Source organism: Triturus cristatus, chromosome 9 (assembly GCF_964204655.1).
Source record: "Triturus cristatus chromosome 9, aTriCri1.1, whole genome shotgun sequence".
NCBI lineage: Eukaryota > Metazoa > Chordata > Amphibia > Caudata > Salamandridae > Triturus > Triturus cristatus.
The window spans coordinates 524398252-524415787 of record NC_140592.1 but is presented as its reverse complement, the minus strand read 5'-3'; the positions used below and the strand labels follow the sequence as shown (position 1 = coordinate 524415787).

At 42.4% G+C, this 17536-nt stretch overlaps 1 protein-coding gene across 1 annotated transcript in view; it reads right to left on the bottom strand.

The window, feature by feature from the left end:
- Nucleotides 1–17536, bottom strand: part of LOC146798237 (solute carrier family 22 member 6-like) — a 68357-nt gene that overhangs the window by 40321 nt on the left and 10500 nt on the right. The window contains exons 4-5 of the mRNA XM_085627945.1: nt 11630–11798; nt 9756–9879 (exon numbers count right to left, since the gene is read on the bottom strand). Of these exons, the coding sequence (XP_085484071.1) occupies nt 9756–9879; nt 11630–11798 (293 nt within the window). The remainder of the gene's footprint in view (nt 1–9755; nt 9880–11629; nt 11799–17536) is intronic.

The window sequence follows — 17536 nt, the reverse complement described above, 5'->3', positions numbered from 1 at the left end:
TCTTGAAAGTAATACCACTGTTTAGTGTTCCAGCAGTCAGGGAGTTTGACGGTTTCTTTTGTCTGGCACACATTGAAGTCTTTGTAAAGGTGGACTGTCCTTGGTAGACACTTGCTGAGTTTTACTAGCCTCATCACTAGTTGGTTGCGCTGGACAAGACTCCCCTGTAACACGCTGGCGCTTCAGTGACGGTAGGCAGTCAATCATTGAAGACTGCATAGACTTGCGCTTCAGAGCAGAAGCGGATAAGCCACTGGTAGCCATGGTAAACTTTAGAACCTCCTTCTTGAAGGCTGGACTGGTATATCTGAAAAAGAAAAGAAAATCTTCCTCTGCTGATTTTCTCTGCTGATTTTGGTTTCCGGGTGATAAGGCCTTGCGTCACGCAACGAGAATATTAAGTCTCTTATCTGCAACATAAATTGAATAGTTTACTCCAGTGATCAACAATGTTTAATTGGAGTGCCATTTGGCAGGAAGATGTTACTCTTCATTTTGTGCTGCTCCTGAAAGGATCTCTCATTGTGCAGTGGAACAAGAATAGACTACTGCATGGAATAAAGAATATCCTGAGGCACTGCCATCCTACTGCATCACTGCATCGAATAAAGAAATATTATTTCACACACTGTAGATAGCCCCTGCTCACCCCCTTGGTAGCTTGGCACGAGCAGACAGGCTTATCCCCAAGGCAATGTGTAAAGTATTTGTACCAACACTCACAGTAACATAGCGCAACACCACAAATGGACACTACACCAGGTATTTATAAAAATATAAATTACTTTATGTAGATTAGGCAGATCAAAACGTCATAAACAGCACATACACAATCACTCCTGTTTTAGAAAATGTTCTCTTGAAAATTGTTCACTTGGGTAATGTTCTCTTAAAAATGCTCACTTGGATAATGTTCTCTTAAATAATGTTCTCTTAAAAATGCTCACTTGGATAATGCTCCCTTAAACCTGGTGAATAATGAAATTGACTGAGCCCTTCGGCTTGGAGGACTCCTGCTCCTAGCGTGTAGAACGTTATGTCAAAACTAATGTGACTGGGATGTTTTTAAAAAATGCCCCAGCTGCACTCGTGGAGTCAGAGAATCACCCAAAGTAGCGTTTTCCCATATATCACAACTGTAAAACACCTTCTTATTACACTACAATGGATTAGTTGGGGCAACTAATGTGTAATTAGAGGTTGGCTAATGTGTAGGCGATAAGACATTTTGTATATTTCCCTTCACATAAATGCGATGAAAATGCAATTAACTGTAAGCTGTAAAACAACATCGTCATTTGCGTACATGAATGCTATACTACGAATGTATCGTATTGTTTACTTTTAAAATGCAAAATACAGTTTGAAAAAAAAGAAAAAGTAGCATTTTCCCAATCACAAAAATAGCTCTTTCTCAAATCACAAAAATAGCGCTTTCTCAAATCACCCCCGTGATTGCCATAGTCAAGTCACCAAGCTTTAATCACCCCTGCGGCGGCCCGCCGGTAGCGTGTGTGATCACAATCTCCCCCCCTGTGCAAACTCCGGTCACGTGTTGGAGCCGGTTACCTTAGGATGTGAAGGGGGCTCTGCGGTCCGCGCTGATCTCCGGTGAAGCCGCTTTCGCCGGTGGGACGCGCCTCGGCCTCAGGTTCAGCTCCTTTCCTCGATGACGAGCGCGAGGGAACCCCAGTTGCTAGGGGATGCCTCGCGCCTCTCAAGACTCAATGTAGCTCCGCCTGACGAACCTCCGCGTTGCTGGGGGAAACCCTAGTTGCTGTGACCAATCCGAGCGTGGCTCGGAAATGACGATCCCGGGCCTGCGGTGGTGAATACCGGCAGGGTGTTTTCAAGGCTCCTTCTCAGAGCGGCGAACCCGGCCTTGGGCACACAACACAGCTTGAGGGGCAGCAGTGGAGTCAGTGCACACACAGTGCTCGGGGTCAAAGCAGGCGCTCCAAAGTTCCTCAGCGGTGCGTTAATCCGCACAGAGCGTGAGGGACACGATCCTGGGGCAGATCACGCTTGAGGCAGAGTAAGGGGGACACAGCAGACAGTCCCTTGGTCCTCTTCCTCAGCAATCACAGAAACTGCAGGTCAGCTCCCAGACACTCGACAATGGCAGCACTTTTCCTCAGTCTTCCTGGCTGTTCTTCTTTTGGCAGGGATTCCTTCTTGATCACGAAGTTTCCTAATCTCATTTTACTGTGGCTCCAGCCCTACTTTTATACCCCAAAAGTCTTTGTTCTTCTTGTGTGAGGGGTCCTGGACCCAGTCTAAACCAGTTCTGGGTGCACTCTGCCAGTGCACCTCTTCTTCATTTGTGAGTGTGGGCCAGGGACATCAGACACACTGCAGGAGGTGGAGCCAGCATTGTGGCAGGCAGGCACAGCCCTATTGTAACCCAGGCGCTACTCCTCCCCACCACTCTACATGTAGATGGGGCTATTCAGCCTAGTGCTGACTCACCCAGCCTCCTGGAGCCACCCCCACCCCCAGCCTCACAAACCAGACAGTCAATACACAACCAGGCAGAGGCACACAGAAATGTTGAACAGGAAAATAGCCACTTTCTAAAAGTGCTATTTCCAAACTTAGAATTTAAAAACCATCTTCACTAAAGGATGTGTTATTAAATTCTGAGTTCATGGATACCAGATTCCATATGTCTATCTTGCAGTTATGGGAAGATATGCAGGTAAACATCTTACCCTACCTTTGACCTTTGAGGTCCGAAAATAGAGCCCCCTAGAGACCTCTTTCAAGGCCCCCAAAACAAACTGGGGGGGGGGGCTTAGACCCCCACAGACCCCCCCCCCCCCCCCACTTAAAGCCCTGGCTACACTCATTAAATTAGGTCTGAATTGTAGAGCGGATATTGTTGCCTCTAACTCACCTAATATCCTAGGTGTTCACTTGATCTTTCCAAATTTGCATAGGATTGATGATTTTTTTTGGTTTGTCGAATTTTATGATGATTATGTTGTTGGGGATTGTAATTTGTACACCTGCATTGGCTGTCATTTCAATGGGGCTATCTTATTGTTGCTCACCCATCAGGCCTATTTTAAATATACACGGCATGATGATATGTAAAACAATTTGATCACTGATTATAGTTTTGTTAATCTGCCTAATAATGGGGAGCCTAGTCTTGAAAAGAAGAATCCCACGTTCAAAGGGAGGGGTGTTAGCTCCATATTTGACGATTTTATTTTCTTTGCATGTTCATTTTTTTCCTTGTAAATTTCAAGGTTGAGTGGTATATATATAGTGGTCATAATCCATTAGTTGCCACTTTTCAGTGGGTCGAGTCACCCGTGAATGTTGCGCGCTTATCCAAGGAACCTATTACAACAATGGATCAGGGTCATAGGGCAAGATGGGCCAAAATTATCTTCGCCGGTTTCATCTCTAATGTGGTTGCTACCTGTCACTCTGATTTTTTTAATTGTTTAAATGTGGAAGCCCCTGATGCTAGTATTTTGGAAGTTTTCTCTAGTATCTACAAAACTGCTAAACTGCCCTCACCAGGACAGGGGTGGTGTGTTCTCCACCCCACTGCAAAGTGTTTGACAAGAGGTGTTCCCAGGCACATAATGTTTTGTTGGAGACACTGCAAAAAAAACCTGTAATCAGGAAGAGGTAAGGACGGCTAGGGCTATATATAGCTCAGCTTGTAATAAATGAAGAGGTACTTAAAAAAGGAGGCTTGGGAGAACTTATTAGTGGCTAGCACAACTCGGGACAGTGCAGCCTTTCGGATGGTATTGAACCACCCTTTGTGTAGTTCAAAGCAGCTGTCTATTCAGGCCCTTACCATCTTGGCCCAGGCTTGGACTGACCACTTTGGGGCTATTTATGTCATTGAGGGTACGGAATCCACCACATCCGGTATCCAGGAGGATCTGAGGTTTACTTTTTGGTGGGAGGAGGTGAAAAAAACGATTTTAATCCTTCTCACCGGTAAAACGCTAGTTGACATGTGGGCACCCCTGTTGACTCAGCACCTAAATGCTGGTGTTCACTACTCTCTGCTACTTTCATGTATTACTCTATTATTGTGCCTGTTTTTAAAAAGGGAAGCAGAGCAAACCCAGCATGTTACAGACCTATTTCATTGGTGGATTCTGAGATAAAAATCATAGGTCGGGTTCTATTGGATCGTCTTACTGTCTAGGCAAGTGAACAAAATATTCTGTCTGATATACAAGACGGGTTCAGACCATGGCGGGATACTGTTGATCAAAACCTTAATCTATATTTGTTTATTACTAAGTAGATGGACAATATATGTGGTTAACATATGCACCTCCAATAGTGATCAAAAAGTGTTCTTAATTTGTAGCTTAGGTGTACAGAGAGGGATCACCTCGACCTCAGTTCTAGGACTGAATTTTGACATGTTCTGATCCCTTAAAAGGCCCCAGAACTATTAGAGGCGCACAAGGCTGAGATATACTTACTCCAATCTACACTCAAGATGTTGTTACTTTTGGGCTTACATGTGCTGCTACTGCATTACCCAGTGATACCCCAGAAGGACATACAATATTTTTGTTTAACAGCTTAGTTAATATCTACCCATGGCCTATCAGCATCTTTCCTTTTTTGTGTTATCAACCATCTCATTCTCCTCCTTTTAAGACAGATTATGGTTTTATTACGCTCCTTAGAATGGAAAATAAGTTAGCGTTTTCGCAGTTTATTTATCAATGTATTAAGAGTAAAACCCTTATTGAGAATTTCACCCAGCATCTTGGGTTCAATGCAGGCCTTCTCTGAGAGAGTTGAGTTAGCCCCTACAAATGTTTCCATATCTTTAGTAAAAGATCCTGCTGAAATCCAAGCTTGTGCAGTAATTACTTCTACAGCTCTGCTTAGATCACTAGCTAGGGTAAGTTTATTTGCTTAATTCCATATTACCCTACCATTAGCGACCTTTAACTGTACCTGCTTCTCATCTCCAATCTGCCATTGCGAGATAGCCTCAGAGTTACCCATAATGGTGAAAGATAGAATACCATGTTCACTCCACTTATTATCAACTACTGCGACAGCCTTTATAAGGGAAAAGGCAGGTTAAGAGCTCATGATGTAATTAATTATCGTAGAACCATTGGATGTTCTATGGGTCAGATGAGCCAGAACATCAGTCTCTATTCTACTATTCACAATGATGGCATCTAACTCCCTACATGGTTCCAGCAGTAGCGACCCTCTCTTACTTACTCTCGATCCCAATGGGAAGGCCACCCTTGGAAAATTCATCGCTTCCTCTCTTTCATCATCAGTAAAAGGTTTTATCGTCTGATTTGAGATAGTTGCATTAAGGTCAACAACCCAAAGTATATTGCTAGTCTTTTCCTTCTCTGCGATTTATTTGTCAAAATAAAAAACAACTTTTAAGAGAGTGTCACTCTCTTTATCAATCAGTATATACATATTCACCAAAATGAACTGGGGCATGGAATAATCTCTCCCTATATTTTAACAAAACAGTATGCAATGAAGACGATTGGAAGGGTGAGGGAACACTTTATATAAGACCATGAATAAATTGTGCTCAACAATGTGGCTATGCCACCACTAGCGTGCCCTTTTCTAGACTTCTAGTGGGGCTGCTAATAACAAAGTAATCTTCCACCTAAAATGTTGCAGTTGCCCGTGTGTCTTGTATACATATTATGTGTGTGTTTAGTTGGCCGAGATTGAAAATCTTCTCAACACTTTTGGAACAGCCAGTTAGGTTCAAAGGCAAGATATCAATTTGATTGTCAAATATATTAACTACATGGGGCTGACCCTAAATCCTAATCATCATTTAGTGCACCTGCCAACCACTGCCACTGAAGCAAATTGTCATCATGATGTTAAGAAATGTATTTCCGCTTTAGAAGTGATACCCTTCTACTTCCCGCTTTGCAGGACATTACAGTGAGCTTCCAATTGTGCCCGAGCTCCTCAGGTGAGATAATGTCACTTTCTAAGAGGGAATACCTGTTCGGATCACTATAGTTACTTACGGTACATATACAAGATTTTGGAAGGTGCAGAACTATATCAATACCTTTCGAAGTAAGAAAATTCACAATTTTCCATTACTAGATTGACAATTACAGGTGAATAAATGGTAACCTTTGCTTTTTCTCACCGCAAACATTTAGCAACCCAACTAGTGTTATGTCACTGCTTTTTATCATCTTCAACTGGTCTATTTGAGCCAAACGATACAACAGGTAAAATCTATTTGGAGCAAAATCATCACCATCAAATAGCACAATAACATCAACAGTCTTCACAGTCACAGTCATCTCTTTGCCCTCTTGATAGCCAGGTGACCTTTTCTGGTTAATCATGTAAGAGTCCCTATTTCTAAGGCCACTTAGTGAGACATAATATAGGGCATTTCTTGTCCTCCAATTTGGTGTCTGCATACTGGTTCCTGGGTCACATTACTAGGTGTAGTTGGCCTTTGTGCATAGACCCGCTTGCCCTTTACAGACCCTGCCTCAGCTCACAAAGAAATTCACAGTAGCCTTTGTGACTCCAGGCATCGCAGGACCAGGGCAGGGAGGCAGAAAATCCCAGACACTTCTGTGGGGGGGAAACTCCAGAAGTTTCTTCTACTTAAAGTCTGGCACCAGGTACAAAATTAGGACCCTCAGACCCACTCTTCAGTTTACCTCTGGACCTGCGGAGGACTCTAAGAGCACTTCCCTGCTGCCTGCTGTTTAATTTAGGGGACAGCCTTTCTACACCAAGAGGACTGCCCTGCAGCCTGAAGCCTACCTTATGCCCTCAGAGGACTGCCATGCTGCTTGAGACCTGCTTTTCTGCTTGAACCCAGGACTACCAGAGTGACCCAAATGGCTATTTGGCTGGCCCCCGATCCGAGCCTCGGGGAGAGAAAAGGCAGCAACCATCGTGAACCCACACATGGACCCAGCCTGAGTGAGTCCTGGACCCTTGGAAGTGGTGCTGTGCTAAAGGTGCCCAGATAGCCCAAACCAGAACTTAGGAGTTAAAAATGTTCAGGCAAAAAGTGTTCTAACTGAGAGGAAACCTGTTAATTGATCTGCCCAAGGTGCATCTCCTGTTGGCCTGACTTAGCGGTAGGTCCCGCTACATTTTTCTCAGCAGCAACAAATCCTGGTCAGCAGCTTCCAGCAAAAGAGGTATCTGACCTTGTGAAGCCCTTGTTGGCTACAGCCTGCAGCTTTGTCCCGTTGGAGATTTTTGACTTCTAAAAAAGGGACAAAGTCCGATCATAAAAATCTTCACCACGACTTTGACCTGCAGATCTCCTTGGACACCACTGGTTGCCTTGCTCTGCTGACCTTTACAGTCTCAGACATATTTTTCCTCAAACATTCTTCTACGTCAGAAGGTAAGTAGAGACCAGGACCAATCCTCTTGTATCAAAACCACCCTCCATTGTGTTCAGCCATAACTTTCGACTTTGCCCTGGTCTTTCAAGACTAGATGTCCGTGGTTGGCACACTTATCTTTTATGTACGATTTTTCACTTAAGTTTTAAAATGTTAACTCCGGTTCTACTGATTGAATTTTTGTTGTTTTGGTGTCAAATAATATATTACATTTTACTCTATGTTTTTTTATTGGTGTGAGTTTTTTTCAGTATTGTGTTCTCACTTTATTATTGTTTGTGTGCTGCATAAATATTTTACACATTGCCTCTAAGTTAAACCTGACTGCTTTTGTCCCAAGCTAACAAAGGGTTTAATACGTTTAATTTAGTGACCTTTTGTGGTTCACTATGACAATGATTGTGGCTATTGCTTGAATAGGGTCCCCCCCTCAACCAACAGCCCAATTTTTCACAAGAGCATTCCTTTCAACAGTGGGTGGTCTTGTGTAAGGCCTTAGATGAGGTGGAGGCAAAGCTTTGGGAAGTTGTTTTGCAAGTTCAGAAGAAGATGAGTCCTGGAAACATGTGTAATATTGTGCTACCATAAGTTGTAGTTCCCTGACCAGGGCTATTAGGACCTGGATCATCCGCTCTATTTTCTTCAAATGGCTCATAGGACTCCTGGAACAATAATTGCCTTCTATTCCCTCAAAGACTAAGCAGTCTGCTAATACAACTTGCATATCCATCTCTTCTCCAAGCATGATTCTTTATCTGAGCATTCCACTACTCACTGGTCCTGCTGCTCTCAAGTCATTAAAAAAACTAATGATCCAAGCCTTCTACTGATGCATCTCTAGCTTTCAAACCTCAGGCAGCATCAGGGCAGTCCCACTGCCTTTTTACTTACATTACCAACAGATCCCTCTCTACAAGTCAGTCCCAAACAACCTGAAACTTTCTATTGTCACTTCCTGTGTGAAATGGTCATCCCTGACTATATCTTTATAAAAAAAAGTGTCAGAAAATTTACCTAATTCCCAAATACAATAAAGCCCTCAAACGGGCCATCTCTCAGCAAGCATAACTCTTAAGACAGTCCAACATCATCCAGGACCTATTCCAACCTGTATTCTGACTGGCCAAAGGCATAAAATAGGCAATAGCCTTATTCATGGATAATCTCCGCTTGTTGGCCTACAGTGGTAAATATCCTACCAAGGCCATAAGGCTTATGTCCACACATTTGTACTGGCACTCTGCCCTCCATCACTAGATATATCAGTTTCATGTTATTAACAATGATCTTCACCTTCCTTATAGACAACCTCAAGCATTACTAGCACACAAGAGCCCTCTCCTCTGGCAACCTCATCTCCACTCGCAACCCGAAGCATTAAAATTGGAAGCTCTGCTTAGCTGATCATCAACACACAACTCTGTAACTTGCTCTTCCCCTAACATACACAAGACTGAAAACAGCAAACACTTAAAATGGAGACGCAAGTCCTTTGCTAACCCACCCAGCCGTCCTGTCTCCTAATGCATTATGCTTTGAGTGCTAAAAGTATATTTCTTTATGGAATAATATTAGAGGAAGATTAAGAAAACCCTCAGTGCTAGGGCATTCCAAACATGAGAGTTTGCAGAGATGAAACCAGTCTAGATCTTTAGAATCTTGGCATCTCTTAAAAAGGATTTACAAACTATGGACATTTCTGAACCAACCTGAATTCTTTACTTTTGCAGACCGATTCTTAGTGTGAAACAAGACAAGTGAGTTGAAAGTAATACAGTTAATTTTGAAAGACATGCAAAGGTGTGGGATTAAGCAGAGCACTAGAGAGAGGAGTAATGCAATAAAAATGGAAAGAAACGTCTGTCAAGCCAGCTTTAGAGTGAGGAATAGTCTTTAGTAGGAACAGTGATAAGGGAGGACCCCTTCAAACCCAGCATGTTACCGCCATCCGTCCTGAAGATTGAACCACAAAGGAAGTCAGAGGTAGCCAACAAAAGTCTGAATCTGCCTCAAAGATGCCCAAAAATTAGCAGAAAGACACTAGTGATTAATGTGAGCTTGAAAAATACGTTTCGCCCAGAGATTCCACTGCGGACTCTTTCAGTGAAGACAGAAAGGAAAGCCAAGAATCAACCAAATTTGAGACTCAAGGAGATGAAATGAAGAGCAAATGATTCTTGGAGAGTCCATATCTTAGGAAATGATGAGGTCCTTTTCGGATAGCTCTAAGACGGTTACCCAGAAAGTAAATGTCCTCCAATAATGACACTCAAAGATAGAACTGGGTGTCAATGGCATATTGGTAAATAAAGACAACTCTATCTTCCCCCAACCTCTACTAAAAATGGAGGGATATCAACTCACCTCCAAGGAGATCTGATCACCTTCCTCCTTCTTCCCGTTAATTCGGGCAACTCGTTGCAGGTTCTTCAGGGCGGTCTCGGTTTTATTGTTCACTAACAGCCAACGAGCTGATTCTGGCAACCACCTGCCAAAGGAATGGTGAAAGAACAGTTACAGAAAAATGTCAGGATTTTTTTTGGGTGTGTTTATTGTTGCGTTTAGCCTGATTCTACATATTCTAATTTAGGGGTCATTAAGGGAACTCATGCATAGACAAATAAAACAACTTGATCAGGATCGCACCACTTATGAAGCAGGGAAGGCAAATTTCTCAGTCCTACAGGGTGCACTTCGGATTCTCAACTTCAAAAGGTGTGCTCAGGAAATTGAATACAGTAGCCTGCTGGTTGATGCATCGTGCTGCTATGAAAAGGCAGATGCTATAGTTTTCAAACTGTGCTGATCAAGTCATCAGGAAGTAAAATGTTGAGATCTAACATTAATGTAAATGAAGGAAGCTCTCCAAGTGATATGTGTTTCTTAACAAATAAAATCTTCGAATTAATGGTGAGTGAATGTGCTCTGTTGAAAAAGGTTTTCATTGGTAATGTCATCATAACGTTTCACCCCATAATATTAGTAAGGGAGCAAGTGTGAAAATGTATACAGCCCAAATCACAGAACCTATAGTCTCAGACGGCAATCAGTGGGCAAGGGTAACATTAAATTCATAGATATAAAGTACTAAAATAACCATGTGGGGCATGTATGAGTGGGCCTTACAAATGGATTTTCTGTAGACTCTGTACTGCCATGACAGCTGGTATGAGTGAATCAGGAAAAATATTAAAAACCACACTGCTTGAGAGTCATGAGTGAAGAAAGGTGTCCTCAGTACAGATTAAAGTAACCATTGGTGGCTAACAGTGGTCTTCATGAGTGAGTAAAGGCATCTGAAGCTGATCTCGTTAAGTGAGCAGGGTAATCTAAGGATGCTCTCACTTAGGGAGCACCAGCAGTCTAAGAGCGTCACTGTGTATGGGCGCAGCGAGTTGTGTGTGTTTCCCGCAGGTGGGCCTGAGCTGATGAATCTGTGCTCCCTGAGTATGGACAGCCAAACACCTTCTCTCCCAGGGGATGTGTGACAGCCAAGGCTGTCCTGTCTGAGGGAGCAGCATCGGCAGAAAGGGTGCACTCTTTAAAAGAAGCACAGGCAGATGAAGATGCTCTCTCTGGCGGCAAATGCCCAGCTGATGATTTGATGTCAGGTGAGCACAAGTAGCTGAACATGTTTTCTCTAGGACCAGCTGGGGATGTTATCAATCTGTTTTCATTTGGCGCGCATGCGCAGCGGATGGCGGTCAGTTTCGGATGCTCTCTGTGAGCGATAATGAAGAGCTTGGGATATGCTCGATGGACAAGAAAGCTGCAAAGGTGCTCCTTGAGGAACCAAAGGCAGGCGAAGGTCTTCTCTACATGTACGCATGAGCAGCAGAGGGCGCTGCTGATCAACCCGAACTGGAAACCGATCCACAGAGTAGAAGAGAGACATCTGAAAGGTTCTTTAAGCAAGAAGATTCGATTCGCGATATTCCCTCTGGGGGGCGTCGCCGCCAGCACTGGGGGTTCTCATTAGGGGAATGGCCGACTTCGTGTATTATCTTCAAGTGGGTATGAGAAAACAAGGTGAAACCCCTCAGTAAGGAAACTGAACAGCCTACGTTACTTGCCATCTTGATTGTACCTAAGTATCAGATAATCAAAGTAGCGGACACTGAATTGATGATGAAAGGCAGACAGGGGATGCAAGGAAAGCAGCCTCACGGTAATCAACATGTAAGAAATGGCACAGGTGTCAAAGACAGATTCCTATAAACTAAAGGCACTGAGCTCACCATGAATATAGGAAGAAGATGAAAAAGGGAAGAGAGATTGCAAGCTGCAGCCAGCGCCAGTCTCTGAGCCAGTATGCCATGCCTGCCAGGACCACCTGACCCCCGGTGCTGCAGTAGCCCTGAACTGACATCACGATCGCCCGGAAATTCGTTGGGACCCATTCTAGACCTTAAAGAAAAATAACATGTAGTCAGACAATACTAAGAGAACAAAGGCAAATATGCAGAATGAATGCCAATATGGATCACACAAACAGAGAGATAGTAAGGGATTGGCATGACGAACAGGTCTTGTAATTCACTACTCTCTATTAATTTATCTCTACGCCAGTTAGTTTTCTATCATTAGGTGAGGACGGAAAATGCTTTATGATTATTACTTAGACTCTCAGGACTCTCTTATGCTAAGAGAAATGGTTAGCAAAAACTCTAATACATTTAGGGTGATTAGAGATTCACCAAACCCTACTGTGTTTAGGGGAACTGATTGTGAAGTAGTTTGAGTCCTAAATCCGCTGTCGCAACACTGGTAAAACAGCATTAGGCGCCCTTGAAAAGGAAAATATATTGAATGAATAAACCCTAAAATCATAGATAAAGAACCCTTAGCACACAACATATATAGCATCACAGTGTACCAAATGTAAGAATTCAAAAAACAATTATTTACATAAGAATTTTCTGATGCGAAACGTGTTCTTGGTACTCGAGGTACCGGCGTGAGGAGAATCTTTCGTTTACAGACGCGGACACGATATCCACGCACGAATAGACTTTTGATTGCACCTTACTCTCATTGAGCTTTATCACTCACGCTGGAGAACCGTGTGGGTCGGAATTAACACCACACGTCAATTCATTCTTTGAAGCCGATACAGCCTTGAAAAAGTCGCATGTAAATTGAGAAGGCGACGAAACACGTGTTGGCATTCGGTATTGGCATTTCAACTGATTCACAACTCTCGATATTAAAGAGGGACCTTGAAGAAAAACTAAAAGAACACGTTTCGCATCAGAAAATTCTTATGAAAATAATTGTTTTTTGAATTCTTACATTTGGTACACTGTGATGTTATATATGTTGTGTGCTAAGGGTTCTTTATCTATTCGTGTACTGTAGCTTAAGCCACAGTCTTGTTGGAAGAGTTTGGTGGTTCTCCTCTCCCCTTTTAGCACCATACCAAACACTGTCTACATAATAGACATTTGAGTGAATTTTTCCAGGAGCGCCCATCCCTATTTATAAATACCACTACGTTTGCTGTTGACTAAACCCTAAAATCATTTTGTATCTTGAAGGCCTAAACCAGGCGGCTCAGCCGAATAAATAACTGGTGGGTGAGACCACCACATTGCTCAAATTTCGTCTCATATCACAGTTTATTCTTTCTTCCTGTTTGGGTTAGGACTAATCTGCAACATATCCACACTTCTTACCCTCTTGGAGGCAAGATAATAAAGTGTGACTTATATATTACTGACCCTGCCGAAGCTCTGCTTGCATAACAGAGGCTGCTTATATCATCTGATAAGATGCAAACTGGACTGCTCCTTTTCTTCAGACTACTTGTATCTTCTTTTCCAGTGTCCCAGGGTCATTCATTGATCTCTAATTCATACCCTTACTCCTAGTGCCTTCGATGTCTTTAAGAATAACCACTCCCAATTTCAGACTTCTGCAAACTATTCATGGAATAAGTTCAGGACCTTTTATAGATCTTTCCAAAATCTTTCACGTTAATTCAGTCAAAGGAGCAGGGCTGGACTGTCCGTAGTGGACACTCGGCATTTACCCTGTAGGCCGGAGGGGTGGGCCCTGATTTTGTGCCTGTGGATTGCGGTTTGGTCACAGTGCTGCAAAAATCGCCCCCCTGTAACAAAAGCAGGAGCAGTGCTTCTTGCTAGCAGCAACCCCCCCCCCCCCCATCGCTCCCCCACTCCCCCGAGACGGTCAAGCAGCAATCTGCCACAGCTGGCTGCTGTTCCAGGTCCGGCCCTGCATAGGTGGACTGGTTTAAATTTTAGTACAAGCAACTGCTGGTTGCTAGCAGTATCATACTCCAAGACTTGCTAGATGTACAATGATCTCTGCAGCGTGTGCCTTAAGCCACTAAAGGCTAAATGTGCAAACAATAGCAATAGCAATTACCATATAGCTGTTTATTGCGAATTACCATTTGATAATTGCTATCACTAATGTACAAAGGGGTTATCCAGCCCCTATTCCCTGAAAAGCAATTCGTAGTGGGTCGCAAATAGACCAACTGCATGAATATTAATGAGGGAGGTCGCAGTTTGTGACCCACTAGGATTTCCTGCCATCACAGGGATGGTGGCCTGCTAGGGTCAACAGACAACCATGTCTTTTGATTATTTTTAAATCAAGATAATTTTTTTTTAAAAATACATCCCGTTTTTCTTAAAGGAAAACGGGATGCGTTTGAAAAGAAAACAAAGTAATGTTTTACGTGGAGCCACTACAATGCTATTAAAAATATTGTTTCAAACATTCTCAAAGGGAAAGGGGTCGCTTGTGGACCACTTCCTATTTGCAAATGGGTTACCACCAACTCGTAAAGTGCGTATGTATGCGACCGCATCATGGTCGCCAAACATTCATACATCCCATTCTGATTCAGTATTTGTCAGCAAAGCCCTAAACACGCCCTTACAAACACCGAATCTGTATGTATTTGCAATTCCAAATTGCGATTCTGTAACATGTTACTGAATCACTATTTGGGATTAATACATACCAAAGTGCATTTTTGCTGTTGCAAAGAGCCCAATTCTGCGAATCTAGCCTCAAGCTTCCGTAAAATGACAATGATTTGTGACCAAAAAACATAATTCACAAATGTATTTCCTGTAACATTACTTCTCGTTGCTAATTTTTTGGAGGGCAGAGTTTGTAAAAATAATGTATATTTTGAGCAGACCGTAAAATGTCCTTTTTCCAATTGTTTATTCATTCGTTGTTAGCATCATAAGCCTTAACAATATACACAGTAAAAACAGTTAAAATAAAAAAAAATCATCCCTTAAAAGAACACTTTGCGATGCATCACACAATTGATTACTATACAAGTATACAATTAATAAAATGCTTCAATTAATAAACAATTCTTAAACAATCACAAAAAAAGTTTATTTGAAATTGGAGAAAATTCGACATCTAATCCAACGGTTAATACAAGAAGGTAGGAAACTGTCCTAAAGAGCAAAGTGGAATAGTATATTAATAGACTCCAATAAGCCTACTCAAGCATATTCACATAAATCTAGATGTTACTTATTCTTCTTCTTCTTCTTCTTTTTACACTTTATTCGATTAATTAAAATCATAAAAGTATGCTATACAAATACAATATTTAAAATCTTAATAATAACAAATATACAGGTAAAAATATTCCAATTAAAATTCCATGATTGATCATAAACAACTTAAGTAGCTAAAACAGATTCAATTTCCTAGTGATAGAGGGAATCAATGTCTTATAATATTTTTAGTCTAACCCTCCTTTCTCTAACAGCTGCTACTAAAAAACTAGCAACACTAAACATGATTAATGGACACTCAAGCAAGTATAAGAACAATAGGGCTGGCTTACACTGTGTAAAATTCATGCTTTTTAACAGAGGAGTGATAAACCTTTTCCTGGCGTGTTTAAAAAAAGGACAGAAGAACATAAAGTGCATAGTGTCTTGTGGAGAAAAGTCATCACACTTACATGGGGCAACATCTTCTAGTCTATTCCAGCCCTCCACATCCCATAAAACCATATGTAATTGGTTGAACCGCAATTTGGTCAACAACCATCTATGGAAAGGGTTGGAAACTATTGTAAGGTATAATGACAGCCCTGGGGACTGGGATACCAAGACGTGAGCCCTGACAGAGGGTTTGCGAAGTTCATCTCCCTCACGCTCGGCCTCCCTTAATTTCATGAAATTAGATTTAACCCACTCGAGATCTGCCTTACATAAAGTTTCTGGGTTAGAGAAAATATCAGGTCTCCCAATGTATGTAGATAACGACTCTATGTTAGACAGCCACTGGATTTTATTCCTGTTGTCAAGTCGAATACAGTCCTTTAGGATTTTGTGATTTAAAGTAAGGTTCGGGTTTAACCATATTTTAATCCATAGCAGCAAAGGTGCTAATTTAATCATGTCTGCTATGTAACCAATCCCAAGTTCCAAATGGACTGAGTAAGAAGCGGTTGAATGGGGAAGGCCGAGAACGCAGAAATTTATTTTCCTCCGTTTGGATCACGTCATGTTTAATATAACCCCAGATTGATGCCCCATACCTTACAATAGAAATAGTTTTAGCTTTATAGATTGTTAATATTGCCTCTATCGGCTTTCCTCCCAGCCTTTTTGCAAAACCGAGTACTGCCGCAGAGGAGTTTCTCGCAGAATTTGCCTTTATTGAGAGTTGGGGGGTCCAAGAACCTTTGTCATCAAAAACTACTCCCAAGTAAGTGAATACCTTCACTCTTGAGACTTCGACTCCCCCACAGAAAAATGGCTTTACATTGTTTTTTGCTTGTCCCAACGACATAACATGTGATTTGCCGTTGTTAACCACCAGGTCCAGGCTATGCATGAAGTCCCCAAACGAATCCAACAATCTTTGGAGGGCCAAGGGGGTTCTGGCCAGCAGGACAGCATCATCCGCGTATAGGAGGACCGGAATCGGGGTACCTCCCATCCGCAGAATGTCCTGCGTTACTGCCAACAGATTTTGCTCCAAGGCATTTATGTATATGGTGAACAACATGGGTGCTAGTATGCATCCCTGCCGAACCCCTCTGCTAGACTTAAAACTAGACGTGCACTTCCCCTCGGTCGTCATCCTTATCGAGGCATTCAGGTCTTTATGGAGCTCTGCAAGGAAATACACAAGGGAGCGGTCAAGTCCCATCTCCAGGAGCTTTGTCCACAGCCTTGACCTATTTACGAGGTCAAAAGCTGTGGACAAATCCATAAAACCCAGATAAATGGAACCCCCAGCCGCCCTAGTGTATTTAGCTGTTATTAAAAAGAGGTTCAAACATTGATCCTCCGTGCTCCGCCCGGCTCTAAAGCCGTATTGGGCATCTGATAGAATGTTATTGTCAGTGGCCCACCCCGTTATCCTAGCAAGTATAACCTTCCCCAAGATTTTTATGGAGGAATCTAACAGGGATATGGGCCTATAACATCTAGGGTCAGCCCTTTGACCTTTCTTGAACACCGGTATTATAATGGAACGAGACCAAGATTTAGGGAAACCCACACTAACCGAGTTGTTAAATACATTTGTCAATATGTTGGCCCAAAACAATGAGTTGGCCTTGTACAAATCGGTAGGAACTCCGTCGGGTCCAGGAGCCTTCTTTCCTGCAGAATCTTCAATAGCTTTGGTAACCTCTCCTATACTAAACCTAACTGAAGTGGAGGAGGGTTCCTAAGCTTGTCCAACAAAGGTTTCTAAGTCAAGATCACTGCCATAAATATTTTTAAAATGGCACAGCCAGTCCTCCTCTGCTATATTGGTTTCCAGCACACTATTTTTAACATTGGAAAAAAGGGGAGTATTAATGATTGACCAAAATTTCGCGCTGTCTTTTAGGGTTGCTTTGTCCATAAGTTCGGCCCAAGCATTGTGTTTAATTTCTTTTTTCCGGACCAGCAGCGCTTTTTTTGTACTTATTCCTATATTTGCCTGTCACATTCCAAGCAGACCATATACAGGAAGCAACATCATGATATAGCACAATATTATGACATCCGCATGGTTATAAGTACCATACTTGGCAAATAACGGTGTGAGGCATTCCTGCGAACCGTTATGGTCTTTGGGAAAGACAACATGAAATGAGAAATAGTTTCACTAACCCTAAGAGCACAGTCACACCA